The sequence below is a fragment of the Phyllostomus hastatus genome, unplaced genomic scaffold (assembly GCF_019186645.2).
Source record: "Phyllostomus hastatus isolate PE091 unplaced genomic scaffold, TTU_PhHast_1.1 phas_scaffold_78, whole genome shotgun sequence".
Taxonomy (NCBI): domain Eukaryota; kingdom Metazoa; phylum Chordata; class Mammalia; order Chiroptera; family Phyllostomidae; genus Phyllostomus; species Phyllostomus hastatus.
In genome coordinates, this window is record NW_025334041.1 from 22,741,171 (window position 1) to 22,758,555 (window position 17,385).

General features: G+C 39.1%; 1 protein-coding gene across 4 annotated transcripts; it reads right to left on the reverse strand.

Annotated features, from left to right (window-relative positions):
• Positions 1 to 14,057: 14,057 nt before the first annotated feature.
• On the reverse strand, positions 14,058 to 16,850 carry ARL4A (ADP ribosylation factor like GTPase 4A). Of its 4 annotated transcripts, none has more exons than XM_045828535.1 (3): positions 16,493 to 16,850; positions 15,804 to 15,918; positions 14,058 to 15,380 (listed from the first exon to the last, which is right to left on the reverse strand). In XM_045828535.1, the coding sequence occupies exon 3, from the start codon at positions 15,291 to 15,293 to the stop codon at positions 14,691 to 14,693; it is 603 nt and encodes a 200-aa protein (XP_045684491.1). In that variant the 5' UTR covers positions 15,294 to 15,380; positions 15,804 to 15,918; positions 16,493 to 16,850; the 3' UTR covers positions 14,058 to 14,690. The 4 variants fall into 4 exon arrangements, with proteins under 4 accessions (XP_045684491.1, XP_045684490.1, XP_045684493.1 ...); XM_045828534.1 differs by having other exon boundaries at positions 14,058 to 15,383; positions 16,493 to 16,847; XM_045828537.1 differs by lacking the exon at positions 15,804 to 15,918.
• Between the last annotated feature and the right edge of the window lie 535 nt (positions 16,851 to 17,385).

A 17,385-nucleotide genomic window follows, 5' to 3' on the forward strand; every position in this document is an offset into this window, starting at 1 on the left:
GCCAGCTACAAATGAACCTTTCAGCATGCCGAGTATGACTCTCAATGGAGGAGAAGCTCCTTCAGCTGCCTCTGTCAGGTCTGTTGGCCTCTTTCCTGTGCTCCTGGGGTTTTTCATGTTCTTCCTCCATAACCTTACCACACTGTCACAGGAGTCGTTAGCCTGTCTACCTGTGCTATCGAATGCCGGGTTCTTTGTAGACTGGGTCTCATCCATCTTTGTATGCCTAATGCCTATCACCATCAAGTGCTGTGAATGCACAAACACTAAATAATAGAATATGCATACAAGATCTGAAAAAGTAAACTCCATTCCAAGAACTTTATTTCTACAATAGCAATACATTAAAAAAAACTCCAGAAAGTACAGGGTCTGGCAAAGGTAAGGCCTGCTGAGTGTGATTGGCAGGGTAATAATATGGGTATAATAATTTATAGTTTTAATTTGAACATTTCACCTCAAATGTCATATGGTGTGGTTGAGTATGATATTGTGATATTACAGAATTACATGCTTATGATTTTGTAATAAAAGATTTTGTGATAAAAAAGGGGAGCTATTTGTGCCAGACCCTGTATTTTTTCCCATTTTAATTTAGATTTAACTCAGATTTTAAAACAGGCTATTCCCTCCCCTCTTCTATCCTTTTCTCTGCCCCATACCTTTATTCAGTGCAAAAGCCATTAGGCAGGCCCAAGAGGGCAAAAAGGCAGCCCAGCAAGATTGGCTACATATAGGTGAACTAAGGAAATAATATACTGAGATAATGAAAGCCCAGTTTCTTACTGTCAGAGAAGAAGGGTACAAGTATGAAAAGGGGAAACTATAGTAAATGCTGTGGTGATAAGAAATAGAAATTGGAGATATTGGTGTGTACTTGTGGTTATAAATAAATATGTGTGTATGTGTACATACACATACATATATACACATATACTGATAGACAGAGAGACAGAGAGAGGAAGGAAGGAAGGAAGGAAGGAAGGAAGGAAGGAAGGAAGGAAGGAAGGAAGGAAGTTAGTTGTAAATTTCCTTTGTCCACTAGAGGAGTCTAAAAGTAGCAGTATCCCAGAATGAGCATATCTTGTACCCAGATCCTGGTTTCTAGATGCCACTCTGCTTGAAGAACAGGGCTCCTTGGTGAAATGGATGATCCCGGGGATAGTACAAGGAAAGAACAAGATGAGCTTCAATCATTTGTGCCAGAAAGTGAGGAAATGCTCAAAGAATGATAGAAACGTGTTATAGTCTGAAGGGGCTCCTACTGGACGTGTCTGGGACAATTTGAGCATCAAAATCCACAATAACATTACAGTCGTGCACCGGTATACATTCTGAGAAATGTATACCGGTCATTAGGTGATTTTGTCCTTGTGCAAACATCACAGAGTGAATTTACATAAACCTAGATGGTGTAGCCTGCTGCTGTAATTGTATGTGCTGTACTTTCATAGGGCCGGCAGCACAGTAGGTTTGTTTAAACCAGCACCACCACGCACACGAGCAATTGCGTTATGATGTTAAGATGTCACTAAGCAATAGGAATGTCTCAATTTTATTATAACCTTAAGGGACCACTGTCTATATGCAAATCATCATTGACAGAAGTGCCATTATACAGTGCATGGCTGCACTGAATTATAATTCATTCAATAAATATAGGAATTCACAAATTCTCAATGATAAAGATAAATAAATAAATGAGAACAAAAAGCTCTTCCTTACAGTTTAATATTTTGTAATGTAGAAGGAATGAAGGGATTAGAAAATTAACATTCTTCAACCACTATAATAATAATTAATCAGGCAAGAAATAACAAAAGATGCTAAAAGTAATTGGTGAATGTGGGCTGAGGAAGAGGATTTTAGTCTCAAAATTTCTCCCCACAACATAATTATTAACTTCCAAATGTAGAAGCCAAATCACATTTATAGAAGAGAAACCTCAGAGAGAGACACCATCTCCATTTTACTTAAGTGATCAAAGTAAACATCACCAGTAATAAAAATAAAAAAAATTGGCACCATATACCACCTGACCAGATGTAAGGAAAAAAGCATAGCATCATTTCTGTAAAATTTTGTCCAAAGATTGCATGACCTGTATATAATTATAGATAACATCAAATAAACCCAAATTGAGGAACAGTTGCCAAAACAGCTGGCCTATAACCTTCAAAAACGGCATAGCCAAGAAAGTCAAGGGAAGAGGGAGGAACTGTTTCAGAATGAATGACACCACCAAGTACCACAATTGATTGTGGATTGTCTATCATGTATAAAGAACATTACTGAGACAGCTTGTTGACTGTGGATAAAGTCTCTGGGGAAAGGGTATACAGAAATTTTTTTACTACTCTTGCAACTTTTCTACAAGCTTGAAATTGTTCCAAAATTAAAAGTCACAAAAAAATTTAAGTGCTGATATTTTTTGACCATGACGCTCATGGTTGAATTTCCTAATAGTCCAGTTCATCTAAGAAACAATCTAATACATTTGCAAACCCAAGTTTGAACACTAAACACTCAGTAAATAGTGACTCACCAAAAGCCTCGTCTGTGAATTACTAGTATTATTATTAGTACTTAACATTCATCTAGCACCCACATTGTTTCACATAATTTGGCAAAAGTAATGGTTCCCTCAAGGAGCTCTTCTAAAAAAGCAAAAACATACATGTCCAAATGCACTGTGTGTAAAGGAACAGAGAACCATGAATCTGGTCTCACAAAGAGAAAACTAGGCTGGGCCGTCCCTCTCCCTTTTACTGCACGTTAAAGGCGGTGCAGATCCAGGTGTTCGCACATTACCCAATTGCTGCCCTGTAATTTGAAAAGAATGACAATGACATCCTGTTGTGGTCATGAACAATTTAGTATTGCAGTACACCTGTGCAACCCCAGGCCATCAACATTTCAGTGAGACTGTATAATTACAAAGGTACCACTTACTATTTACATTTACTGGTGACTTCCTGGATGCAGCATCCCTTCATCTACCTGACTTTCGGTTACAAATGGGGTCAGCGGAACCCAGTAAAGGCAGAGAACCTGGACAAACCTGTGGCTACTGTGGCTCCTGCCTTTGAATGAGATTCCTGAAAATTCCCCACTGCAGCCAGGAGGCAAAATTTCAGTGCTGCTACTTGAAAAAATGTTTTCAATTCTCTCATGTTTATCTATGTCAAAAGCTACCTTCCCATTTCCAATACTAAGTTTTAAATGAACATTTGCTTGTTTTTAGACACCACAAATTGCCACATATAGGAAAGAGTATAGCTCACACAAATTGCTGAAGAATCTCTAAAAATTACATCAGTTGACAGAATGCCAAGGATTGCAGAGATCTACACAAACTCTATTCTACCTGAGACACTTCCAAGAAAATTGTATTGGTAAAATAATAACAGTAATAGTAGAAGTAGTGATAATAATAATAAATTGAATGCTTTTTAAGAGTGGGACAAGATTTCCAAATAGTTAACATGTAATGATTCTTGTAATCCTCATAACAACTCTAAAAGGGAGTATTATTGCTATCCTACTTTAATGTTTCAGCCCACAGAGGTTAGGTAACCTACCCAAAGTTACACAGTCGATAAATGGTAAAACCAGCATTTCAACCCAAGCAGTTTTTTCCCACAACCCCAGTTCTTAATATCAGACCTCTCTCTCTCAGAAAGCTGTACAGGTCATGACCACCACTATTTTTTAGCACAACTTTTTCTATTTTATCTATCTAATCTGAAATTAGAGCATCTTAAATCTAGGGAATTCAAAATAGTCACACTCTGGAATATATGGAAATCCAGTTATTTAAAGTATGATATCAAGAATTTAAAGTATATTTGAACTGAAATTGAAACTTTAATAATTATAAACAGCAGATATTAGGGCATAGATTAGTGAAGAGAATATCAATATAAATTTTATTTTTAAAAAAGACAAAATCTTTGCTTCCCACACTACCCAATAGAATGATATTCTTTATATCTCTAAAAACATCAAAACTTCCAACCTAAATTCTGTATATAGTGAAAATATCCTTTGAAAATATAAACAAGTATTTTCAGACACCAAAAATGGAAAGATTTGTTGCAAGAAAATAATACTAGAGAAAATACTAAAGAAAATTCTTCAGGTAGAAGAAAAATGATCCCAGATTAGAGCTCAAGAAAGGCAAAAATAATAGAAAGCAGAAAGGGTTTCATGCACTAAATAAAGAAGTAATCATGTCTTGGAGGATTTTTAATGTGCAGAACAAAATATACAATAATAATAACCCATATAGCAGAAGGGAGGTAAATGTAATTAAACATGTTTTATGTTTTTATATTGTCCAAAAAGTGGAAAAGGCAAAGTAGTAAGTTTCTTTAAAGATTTTATTTGTTTATAGAGAGAGAAAGGGGGGAGAAAGAAAGGGAAACATTAATGTGTGTTTGCCTCTCTAGCACTTCCTCCTGGGGAACTGGCCAGAAACCCAGGCATGTGCCCTGACTGGGAATCGAATTGGTGACCCTTTGGTTCTCAGACTGGTGCTCAGTCCACTGAGCCACACCAACCACGGCAAAGTAGTTATTTATATTAGGCTTTAGTAAATCAAGAATGTATGTTGTAATTTTGCTAACATCAAAAAGAATAAGAGAATTAATAGCAAGTTAAGGGGGGGTGAATAAAAATACTTAATGAATCAAAAAGAAAGGAAAGGGACATTAAAAAGAAATAGAAATGGTCAAACAAATGGAAAATATTATGGTAGACTGAAGCACAGATAACAGTAATCTGTAATGAAATATATGAAGACTAAATAAAAACAAATTAATATGCCATTAAAGACACAATTGTCAGATTGGATAAATGTTTACTCTGATCTTTCAGCATGATATCCTGCCATTCTCTCCTTTGCTCACAAGTTCCAATCATACTAGTTTACCTTGGTTCTCAACCCCACTGAGAGATTTTCCATGTCAGGGCCTTTGCATATAATGTTCCCTCTGCCTGAAATACTTTTCTCTCTAGTGTTCCCATGGCTGATAGAACAGAAAAATGTTCTCCTACCATTTTATTGAAAGAAAGTCCTCCCTATTGTTTTCCCATTTCTCAGCCCCTTGTTTCCTTTATAGCACTTTCATATTTTACATTTTTTTGTTTACTAACTTTTGCCTGGCTTCCCAATCAAAATTAAGTTTTATTTATCCATTATGTACATATGTGGATCTTTAGTATATGCATGACATGCATGTGCCTTGCAGTGTTTTAAGAGCTAAGGATATAATGGATAAATGTCCTGTTGCAGCTGACTTACTAGTATAAGAAACAGACACAGTACTCATTTCTGTTTTGCTTATTGCTGTATCCCAAATACCTGGCAGTATGAGGCAATCACCCAAATACTTCTTAACTGAATGATCTATGTGCCAGAAACCATGCCAGATAACTTACAAACCTTTCATTACCTAACACTTTGAGAGGTAGTATCACCATTTCAAAGTGAGAAGGGTGAAGCTCAGAGAAATTAAGTAACTTGCATTTAGTCACACAGCTAATGCAAGTCAAGATCATGATTTAACCTCTCACTGTAAAATTTAAAACACCCTGTTCTGAGCCTGGGGAGTTGTTGACAGGTTGAGCAAGAAGGACAATCTTTGTCTACCAAACTGAGAGACAAAGTGTTTTATTTATTTTATTAATCAGGTGTGTCAGGGTTTAGTTGAGGCCATCAACAGTGCCCATTTTCTTCAGGTGCTGCTACTGTCATACACCTGTGATTTTTCCTTATCATACCTGTGAGTCCCAACATGGTTAGGATCACTGAAGTCTGTGACACCCCAAGTTTCCCAGTGGATTATGAAAAAGTAGCACTGTAAGCACCAGTTATCTCTAAATCTCTGACTGGTCTCTATCTTTTGTGAGAAGAGCACAACTACTTGTAAAATCCTGGGGCACCTTGTGCCTCTTAGCTCGAACTATATTCAAGGTTACCATAAGGGAAAGTCTCTATTCTCTATTCCATATTTCCTTCCCCTGGACACTGTCGAATTTGCACCAAGCCATCTGATCTGAGACATCCCTGGACCAGACAGTGTTCTCAGTTTAGTTGTTTTGACACCAATGCCAAGCAGGTTTGAAACAAAACAAAACAAAACAAAACAAAACCATACGCAAGAAAATGTATCACACAGAGTCAGATGAGTTTTCACTAGGTCAATTCTGTTCGTGACCCCTCTGTTCCAAAGGTACTTTCCCTTCATCATTTCCAACAAAGCAGTTGTTTCTAAATCTGGCTGATCTAAGTGTGTTAAAAATGTAGGAAGAGTTAGAATCATAAAGTACTCCATCTTCTAGACATTTGATTAAAAATGTCTGAGGTAGAGTCTAGGAGTTTTAAAAAGCTCCTGAAGCCATTCTGAAGTACAGCCAGTTTGAAAACTGCTGTTCTGGGGAACTCCATGTTGTCACTGACCCACTTCCAGACATCTACAGAGATGACAGGTGAAGGGAAACAAGTATGCCTCATTTTCATATTTAAAAAATATGTTAGTCTACTGCATGCCATGCTTTCTAATTACCTGTTGCTTAATCAGTTTCTGCTTTTAATTTTAAAAAATAACTTTATATTCTTATTGCTATTACTTACAGTGACAATAGGATGGCAAGAGCCCATGTTCAACCAGAGGCTATTCTCTATCAGAAGTCATCCAACACAACTTATGTGGACTTAAGTTTTCATGAAACAATTATCGTGCAAAACATGGGTTCAAACAGAAAATGGAAAAAAAAACATGTCTAGAAAAAAAATGGAAAAAAAAAGCCTGCCTAGAAGAAAATTCTTCTTGGTTGTGAAAAACATTCATGTAGCTCAGTTTATAAAAGACAGGCTCCTAAAGCGTATGCACTGTGTTTCTGCTGGCATCGATTAAAGTTTAGTCAAGTAACTTTTACAGGATAACTATTGCAAATACAGCAAACATTTTGCTTTTTGGAAAAGCACTTTTTAAAAAAGCCTGAATTTTATAATATTGAAATTATATAAAAATTACATAATTCAGTTTGTTTGGGTTTTTTTTTTGAAGCATGAGACATGACTGGATTTTCCCTTAACGTAATGGTTAACTTTGGTGACTATCAGAATCACTTGGAGGGCTTGTGAGAACAGATTTCTGAGCCTAACCCCAAATATATATTTGTAGGTCTGGAGTGAAGCCTGAGAACTTGTATTTTGAGCCAAGTTCTTTGGTAATGATGATGCTTCTGGTTCAGGGACCACACTTCGAAAACCACTGTGTTAACCCATACCAACTTCATTCACTGAAAACAGCTTCTACAGTATATATCTACGCTGCATTATCTGAGGTAGTCTTCAAACAGGAGAGGAGAGGGTAAGGAACAGTGCTCCAGGTAATTTTTCTGTTTTGGCACCACTTTATTTTCTTTCTTATTACAAAACCAGGGGAGACAGGGCCCCCCAAAGTATGGGTTTATTGTTTTACTAATAACCCAGGGCTTTCTACCTAACTTGTTTATAAACCAGTGCCTAATATGAGTAATCTCAATCCAATAAAACATAAGCAGAAGACATTTAAAAAGACCAAAGCCTGAAGGTAATTAAAAATAACACAGCACACATACCTGCCCTACACACACTACACAAACCACCTCTGTCATCTTTCAGATGTACATACAATATTCTCAAGTTTCCATAGAAGGGTCAGCACACAGATTAGTACTTATTAGATAGGATTTGTAAATTGACCAATAACAATCTCAAGACAATTTGAAGAATTATAATATTTAGACAGTTCTAGATTTTTAACTTCTGTAGTGACTTATTTTATATATATACCAGAAAATAACCATGATTTTACATTTTATTTGTTTCTAAAAGAGGAAGGTGAAGTTATTTTTGCTAAAATAGATTGGTGCTTTAGTAATTTCAGAAAACTACCCATATTTCAAGAAAATTCAGTATATTTAGTCAATCCCAGGTTCTACCATGCTCCCATTTTGTACCACTCTACATAAGTGCTAAGAAAAACATAGTAAGAGCTTTTTCTGGAGCCTTCTAGTCAAGATAGAGGTATATGTGAACACAGTACTTGCTTCCTTCCGGGACCTCATCAAAACTACAACTAAACTACAGAACACTATCATTCAGAACAACCTGAAATCTAGCTGAATGGAAGTCCTACAACTAGGGAATTAAGCCACATAGAGAATGGCAGGAGGGGTGGGCATGCAGAATGGGTTGGTCATACACTCATGTGTGGTGAATAAAAATAGGGAGGGATATCTTGGCTGCAGAGGTCCCCCTCAGGAGTGAGTGGTCACAGCCCCACACCAGGCTCTATAGCAGAGGGTTCCAGTGCCAGGAAGTAAGTCTCCACAACTTCTGGCTGTAAAAACCAGTGGGGATTGAAGCTGTGGAAGATAAACTTCTAGAGTTTCAAGCAGTTCCTCTTAAAGGGCGCACAAACAGACTTACTCAGATTCACTCTCTCTGAGCTCCACCATGGGGGCAGCAGCCTGAAAGGCACCAGAGACATACGGGGAGGAACTTAATTGTCTAGCATCAGGGCAAGAGCTGAGAGGGCAGCTTTCCCCCAGACGAGAGTTCTGGCTCAGACCATTATTCCTTTGATGAGCCCTTTCCCCACAAAACAAGTAGGTGGATGGCATATTTGAGACTCCATCAACCTGACTCACACTGTTTGCATCACCCTGGTGATTCCCTGAGGCCCTGTGCCACCCAACATTCAAGTCCAACCCAAGCTGTTTCCAGTGGCTTCTCCATACAAATGGCCTATCTTAGCTTATGCTTCAGATTTTCCTCAAATCTCTCAAACAAGCAGCATATGGCCTCAGTGAGTCCTGTACATCTTGCTAAATGGCCTCAGGCCCAGAACTAGCAGTAGCTGGCCCTTGTTCACAGCTTGTCCTCACCTGGGCACCTCCAAGCCCAGCACCAATAGCAGCCATCTGTAGATCACTTCGTAACTCACTCTGAGTGGCCCTGGGCAGAACACAGGCAGCAACTGACCTGGGGCTGCACCGCCTGGGAGATCCCAAAGCCAGTACAGCCAGTGGACAACTTCAGACCATGTTGCAGCATCACCACTCAACCACCTCCAAAGCGGGCCCCCGCACAGCTGATCCTCCACAGTGGTCACACTCAGTTCTTGCAGCTGATCAGCCAGGGGAATAAATCCCTCCCTTTGACATGCCAACAGCAATCAAGAGTCAACCACCTCTTGTACACCCTCAAGAGGAGGGTATACAAGCCCACACATGGGGCGCACCTTGAGCACAGAGCTTAGGTGACTGGGGAGGCTGTGCCACTGGACCCTAAAGGACACCCACCACATCAGGTCATTCTACCAAGCCTCAGAGATATACTACCTCTACCTAATACATAGAAATAAACACAGGGAGGCTGCCAAAATGAGGAGACAAAGAAACACGTCCCAAATGAAAGAACAGAACTCCAGAAAAAGAACTGAACACAATGGGGACAAGCAATCTATTAGATGCAGAGTTCAAAACACTGGTTATTAGGATGCTCAAGGACTCACTGGGTACTTCAACAGCATAAAAAAGACCCAGGCAGAAATGAGGTATACAGTAACTGAAGTGAAGAATAATTTACAAGGATTCAACAGTAGAGTAGATGAACTGAGAATCAAATTAACGATTTGGAACATAAGGAAGTAGAGAAAAAATCAGAACAGCAAAAAGAAAAAAGAATTTTAAAAAATGAGGACAATGTAAGGAGCCTCTGGGACAACTTCAAGCGTGCCAACATTTGCATCATGGGCATGACAGAAATAGGAGAGCAAGGAATTGAAAATCTATTTGAGAAAATAATGACTAGAAACTTCCCTATCCTGGTGAAAGAAATAAACATACAAGTTCAGGAAGTGCAGAGAATACCAAAACAAGATGAGCCCCAAAAGGCCCACACCAAAACATAAGTAAAATACAAAAGGCCAAAAGTAAGAGAGAATCTTAAAAGCAGCAAGAGAAAAGCAGTTAGTTACCTACCAAGGAGATTCCATAAGACTGTCAGCTGATTTCTCAACAGAAACTTTGCAGGTCAGAAGGGATAGGCAAGAAATAGTCAAAGTGATCTAAGCAACAACCTATACCCAAGATTACTTTACACAGCAAAGCTGTTATTTAGAATCAAAGGACAAAGAACTTCCCAGACAAGAAAAAGCAATGAAGTTCATCACCACTAAACCAGTATTATATGAAATGTTAAAGGGTTTTAAGAAAGTCAAAAATATAAACAATAAAATGGTAATAAATACATATCTAAATTATTAAATAAAAAATAAACAGAATAGAAATAGACATAGATACAGACAACTTTTGACACATCAGATAGGAGGGGATGGGGAATGAGTTAAAAAGGTAAAGGGATTAGGAAGTAGAAATTGGTTGTTAAAGAATAGTCATGGGAAGGTAGAGTCCAGCATAGGGAATATAGTCAATAATATTCTAGTAGCGATGTATGGTGTTAGATGGGTACGAGATTTATGGGATGATCACTTACATATGCAATGTCTAATAACTGGTGTGTACACGTGATACTAATATAATAATTATGCTAACTATAATTGGAAAAATGATTTTTTAAAAAGAAGAGCCTTTTCTGTAATAGTCTCTTTTAAAATAAGTCTTTTAAAAAAAAATACACATCACCTGGCTGGCATAGCTCAGTGGATTGAGCATGGGCTGCAAACCAAAGTGTCACAGGTTTGATTCCCAGTCAGAGCACATGCCTGGGTTGCAGGCTATGGCCCCCAGCAACCGCACACTGATGTTTCTCTCTCTCTCTTTCTCCCTTCCTTCCCTCTCTAAAAATAAATAAATAAAATCTTAAAAAAAAGAATGCTTAAAAAATACACATCAGAAAATATTTTTGCTATTAGTAACAACTATTAATTAGTTTACTATGAGTCGGGGACTCTGCTAGATATCATATATTGTTTCCTTTAATCCTTCCAACCAAGTAAACCAAAATGGTAGGTATATGCCTCAGTTTACCAATTAAGAAATTGAGGCTGATAATAGTTAAACAAATTATCCAAGATTAAACTAATAAGTGGTAAATCCAGGATTCAAACCTGGAATTATATGGCCATCACCAACTATATCACACTGCCTGTAAACATATATTGATTCAATAATATCTACCATTTTTTTGACTTACCAAATGTTTGGTGATGTGTTAAATAGTTTACATTATTTCATTCAAACTTCTCAAGTTTCTATGTGAGTCTTCATTTTACCAAGAAGGCATTCACACCATGAGATGTTTCAAGGAACATGCCAAAAGGTCACATGTGTAACAGCAGGAGAGCCAGGATATGAACCCTAATACAACTCCAAAGCTTCTGCTGTTTTAATCTAGTTCACCTAACATTCCCCTGACAGAGCCTCCCATATAGGTGGATTTCTAACTCACATACGCACAATTGGATGCATACTTCAATTGTGGTTAGTTGCAACTACCTGACATACATTTTGATATTAACTTTATTAGATTAGCATGCTGTATCAGCTCATAATAAGCTTTAATTTAATTCAATACCCCAGTCTTAAATTTAATTTGAAATTAAATCTTGTCTCTAAACCGGTTGCCCCTACTCTAACCTTAGCTGATTTTGAAACTAAGTGTACATTCAACATTCTGCTTTATTTCTTTATTGTAACATATACATAAAATTTACCATTTTAACTATTTATAAGATGTGTATTTCACATTAAGTATATTCACAATGTTGCACAAGCACCATCACTATTCACTTAAAGAATGTTCTGCTAAATTTAAACTTTGAGATTCCATGTTGTAGTAGTTAAATATTAAGTGCTATATGACCAAAAAGGCTAAAAGAGAAATTTTTGTGTGTGTGATGACACCATTGTGTTTGTGTTACTCATGAAATTGTATTAAATAGAACCTTGAAAGAGCTACCAAAGATCTCCTTCCAGGTCAACATGTATAATTAATGAAACACTCTTTAAGTGTCAAATGCCTTGTACAAACAAGAACATTCTAAGTCTATGCCTTTCCCTCAGTTCATAACCATCATTCTTCTATGGACTAGTGATTCTCTATGTAACATATGTTTATACTAATAACTTCACTCTTTAGCTTCCAATGACTTATTTTTTGATTAAAGTATACCTTTTTCCCTAAATGTTTATAAACCATTTTAGAACATCTCTGAACATTTAAATTTTAAGTCTCTTAAGCATCAAAAGTTTTTTTTTAATTTAATGTTGCTTTTGACAGTAATTTGAAGTTGGATTTGTCCAGGCCTTGATTAATATTTGGTATTGAACTGAATAACCTCAAATATAAGAAAATGTTAGAAATACACAACAGAAAAAGTGTACCTTAATAAAAAACTAGATACGAAAACATTGTCTAAACTCTTCAGGGTTTATTTTGAGACTCATTTCCTACTATCCTAATGGTATTAACAAACAGAATAGATGGTGAGGAACTTGAATTTAACAACCTGGAAAACCTTACAATGAGTTTTGTAATTGAAAAATATACTTTATAAATAAAGGCTGGTATGATGTTAACATCATTTTCTCTTTTTCATTTTTTGATAAATATAAAAAACTTAGATGACATGGACTTGCTTATCTAATTCTTAGGCTATAAAATAAGTCTCAACACACAAAAAAACAAGGGCAAACTTTCAAGAGACCATGAAAAGAGTACTATTTTATACAGCAAGTATATAAAAAGCACAGAAAGGCTAAAAAGTCTAAATTAATTCACTTTTTTCCCCCAGCAAGCTTTATGAATCAATTACGGATCTAGTGACGTCGTAGTAGACACCATGATTTCATACCACTGAAGAGTAAACAAAGGCCCGCCCAGAACACATGTCCAGAGCCTCTGTCACACTTCAGCAGAACCAAACCACTACCGGGCTGTGTAACCTGCTGTCAAAGTCTTCACAACCCTAATCAAAAGCTTCAGGGAAAGTGGAAATACAGTAAAACTCAAACACTGTTCTCCTAGTGCCTCAAGTAGTTTATTGGTAGTTGTTATCCACATTTCTATAAATATAAACATTCTAAGTGACTGTCACTAGTGCAGGTACATTTAACATATGAAAGCTCCACAGGGAGCTACTTTATTTTGTGTGTAACAGGAATCAAGGCTCCAAAACTGTGCCAGAAACAAAACAAAACAGAGTAAACAAACAAAAAAAACCCTTGCTACCAAAATGAATTTCTTTTGGTTACCTTCATTACAGATAACTAACTGTTGGCTTAACATATAGGAATTATGTTGATTTGTTCATATATGATCACTGGAAGTTAGGTCTTTGCCTGTAGGTAAGAATTAGATAAAGGTTTTTCCTCCTTTTAATTTATAGCATTTTGGATTCCAATGTAAACAGCACCAGTGACTTTTCACAAAACATAGCTTTGCTACTTTCCCCTTCATTTTCAATAATCCTAATTCTTTTCTGCAGTACTGTATCATTTCTTCCTACTTATAACCAGGGCTGGACTGCCTGTGTAACACTGTTCAGTTTGTAAACAAAAAATTAAAGCTCAGAGCATAATATACGGTATCTCTTACATTTTCACTCCACAGTGCCTCGGGTGCTGTTTATGAAGCTTTTGCTTCTCTCAAAACACTACAAATATATATGAAAAACCACATCTGTGTTTAGCCAGCAAATATTAATAAAACATTTTACAACTGGAATGCTTTAGAGACCATGTATTGTAATTACATCCTCTTGTCTGAATTTATCAATTGCTTTCTTCAGAAATCCAGACATACATCCAAACATATGCATTTATGATTAGTCTACATGCCCAAACTTACTATATGAAAGAGTTAAGTAAATTATTTCAGGTTCTCCCAGTGAAAGTGCTTCTGATAACAAACTATTTCTAAATAACCCCCCCCCCCCGAAAAGGTATATTAAACCTGTATAGAAAGATGTATAGCTATTCCTGAAAAGTAGAAAACTACACACCAAAACATGCTTCATCAGGAAAACTAATCCATGCACTTGAATATGCCCCAAGTACTTTATTATTTTAAGGGAGAACAACTTAAACATTGTCTAGAATTCAGATATAGCATTACATTATTTTATTGCAAAAAATGTCAAAATTCATTTGGCTAAAAACTAAAAAAACAAAACACTTCCTCCTTGTCCCTTACTGAGTGGACCAATGTGATCAATATAACTGTATATATATTAATCTACCTTAACATTTCCATTCATTAACATTTATCTTAACATACATACAAAGCCTTGTAAGCAATTTCCTTGTGAAGGCATCCCCCAAGAAGACATACGCACAAAATACTAGACAGATAATCTTCTTCAAAGTTTTATTTCACTAACTTCAGGTCAAATTTCCACAACTGTTTTCTGGTCAATTTACTATCTTTGCTTGGCTTCCCAAAATGGTAGTACCAAAAGATTTGTGGGGTAGGGAGAAGAGACCATTTTAAGAAGCACTGCATTTACTCATCTTCACAAGGCAACAGAGTTGGGCATCTGACTGTTCAGAAAAACAAAGCTTTAACAGCATCCAGGAGGGCAGGCAGGCAAACCAGGCTGTAGACACTCTTCCATTTGTCAAAATCAGACCACAGAAAACCTACTCCACACAGATATGAACGGCATCACCATTCATCTTTTCTTTTTCTGCTGCCGCAACATTTTTCTTCTTTTAATTATCATATCATGTAGTTTCTCAAGTCCTTCCTTTAGTCCATCTCCTATGATTGCACAGGTGGGCTGCAAATGCCAGGGAGTTGATGAGCTCAGTTCACCCATTGCTAACAATTTCTCAATTTCTGAGAGAGACAATGAGTTCCTTAGGTCTTGTTTGTTAGCAACTATAAGTACAGGGACTCCTTGATTTTCTGATATCCTAGTTATTTTATGAAGTTCAGTTTTTGCTTCTTCCATCCTTTCAACGTCAACAGAGTCCACAACAAACACAATGCCATCTGTGCATCTGGTATATGACTTCCACAGTGGTCTTAATTTCTCCTGACCACCTACATCCCAGAAGTGAAAAGTGACTGTTTTAGAATTTCCCAAGGTTACCTTAATTTTTTCGGTGTTAAATCCTTTGGTGGGTACGGTATTTACAAATTCGTTGAACTGCAGCCTATACAATACGGTTGTCTTTCCGGCACAGTCCAAACCAAGAATAACAATGTGGTAAGACTGAAACGAAGGCAGGCTGGACAGGATAGAAGTCTGGTCTGACAGTCCATTCCCCATTTCCAGTTTGCAACAAAGTGTTCCAAATTGAAACGCTTTCTTCTTACTGCTTTACAACTTCTCCTCCTAGGGGATCCAGCTACGAGACTGCTGAGGGGGGAAATGAATAAGTTATTCTCGTGAAATAATATATTTTTCCCTCTTGGTGCTAAAATACACAACACGAGGAACTTGATAAATAAAACTTGCTTCGGTAAACAAACCAAATGAGATATGAAACGTAAGCAATCCAAGTCAAACGAGAGAACAATCATTGTGATTCAAATTCTTTAACATTCTGTCAATTTGTAGTAATGCGTACTTTTCAATACCCTTTTGAGTTCCCAAGTCTCAAAGACCCAATTCCAGGTCACAGTACCCACTCAAGTGCCTTTTTGGGGGCAGAAAACTCATAAGCCATAATCTTGTAATTAATCATAAGGCTCTAATTCCACATACTTAACAGCATGCCCAAGGTCACTGGTAACCTCGTACCTTGCCCCCACCCCCGCAAAAAACCACAAGGCTCACCTCCCGAACTGGAGTCTCAAAATGAGAAAGCATTGGTAGGCGTTTCCACCCGGTGGGAAGAATCCCCGCACGTCCGCACAGCTTAGCTGTCCAAGGAGCTCTGGCACTTGATGCCCTAAAACCGTGGTTTCAGACTCCAACCACGCCCACTCCTCACGGCCCACCCATGAGTCCAAATCCCATTGGTCATCCGAGTAAACTCATCCGTGCTAGGCCCGCCCCCGCGCCCTAATCAGTGAGAGTAACTGCCGCTCCCGTGCGGCGGAGCCGAGCTCTCCCTAGGTCCACAGGCACCACCTGTTGCCCTTAAGTTAGAAAACAAGGCGCCCACGGAGGGAGCCGAGCGGCCCCGGCAGAGCAGGGGAGCCTCGGCCGATAGGTCAGGACACCAGCCCGCTTGCTCCGCCCGCCTGGGCGCACCTGCAGCGCGGGCCACAGACGCCGCGCCGCGGCTCTCACATCCGGGGCCCACGGTCACTGTCGGCAGTTTAACTCTTTGTCCGCTGGCGGGAGGGAGCTCCCTGCGGCCGTGCGGGCGCCCAGGCGTGAACTACCCGACCCACGGCAGCCCCGGAACAACCCCACAGTCCCCGCAGCAAGATCCCTTCAGATCGCCGCGCCGCGCTCAGCCAGCCAGTCTCCCGCGACAGGGCGTGGCCACACCGGCTGCCTTCCCCGCGGCGGCTCACCTGACGAACCGTCCAAGTCTCTTCCAGACCCCACATCGCTCACAGCCGCTCTGGAGGGCACCAGCTAGGCCTGGACGGTGGCAGGGGCCCGGACGCCGCTTCGGGAGGCGCCGGGCGGGCGCCCCGGGCGAGGCCGTCCTAACGGTGCTTCTCCGACCGCTTCCCGAACCTGCCGCGGCCCCGCCCCCTTTCAGCTTTGGTTCCGGAGCCGGCCAGTGGGGGGCGTACGGGAGCCAGGTCTCCTAGCAACCACAAAACAAGGTCACGTTCGATCCCGTCAGGAACTGGCGGGTAGCGGGCGAACTGGGGTGGGGCTTCTGCTTTCAGCCAAGGGAGCCGTTGCTTTCTGCAGCCAATAGCTGTCTTCGGTCGGGCTCCGGGTGTTCCACTCTGAACCTTGTATCTTTAGGGCGCTGTAGGGTTTCCTAGGGGCGGTGGCCGGTGACGCAGGTCAGGGGTTTTAGAGGACGCGTGATGGGCGGTCCGCTTATATAACGGGTGACGTGTAGGTGCCTCTCACCCAACTGGTGTCTGAAATGCACCTTCCTTTTGCAGAGCAAATAAATAGTCTCTCTTTCACATGATCCTAGCAACGTTTCTGTGAGGGGGCTACGGATAGAAATATCCTGTTTTTATAGATGAGGACATACATTGAAAAATTAAATGGCTGCTTCTAATGTCCCAAGGAAAATTACTGGTGGTTCTGGAACTTAATTTTGTAAGTCTACTGACTTATCAAGTGCATAATACCTTCCAATGGATAATTCAGATTAAATGTTATTATGTACTTGACCCATCAACTTGCAAATATTTATTGAACACCTAATAGGCAGTAGGAACAATTCTATGTGCTTGGGTATAGAATGGTGAGCAAATGCAGTATAAGGCTTGCC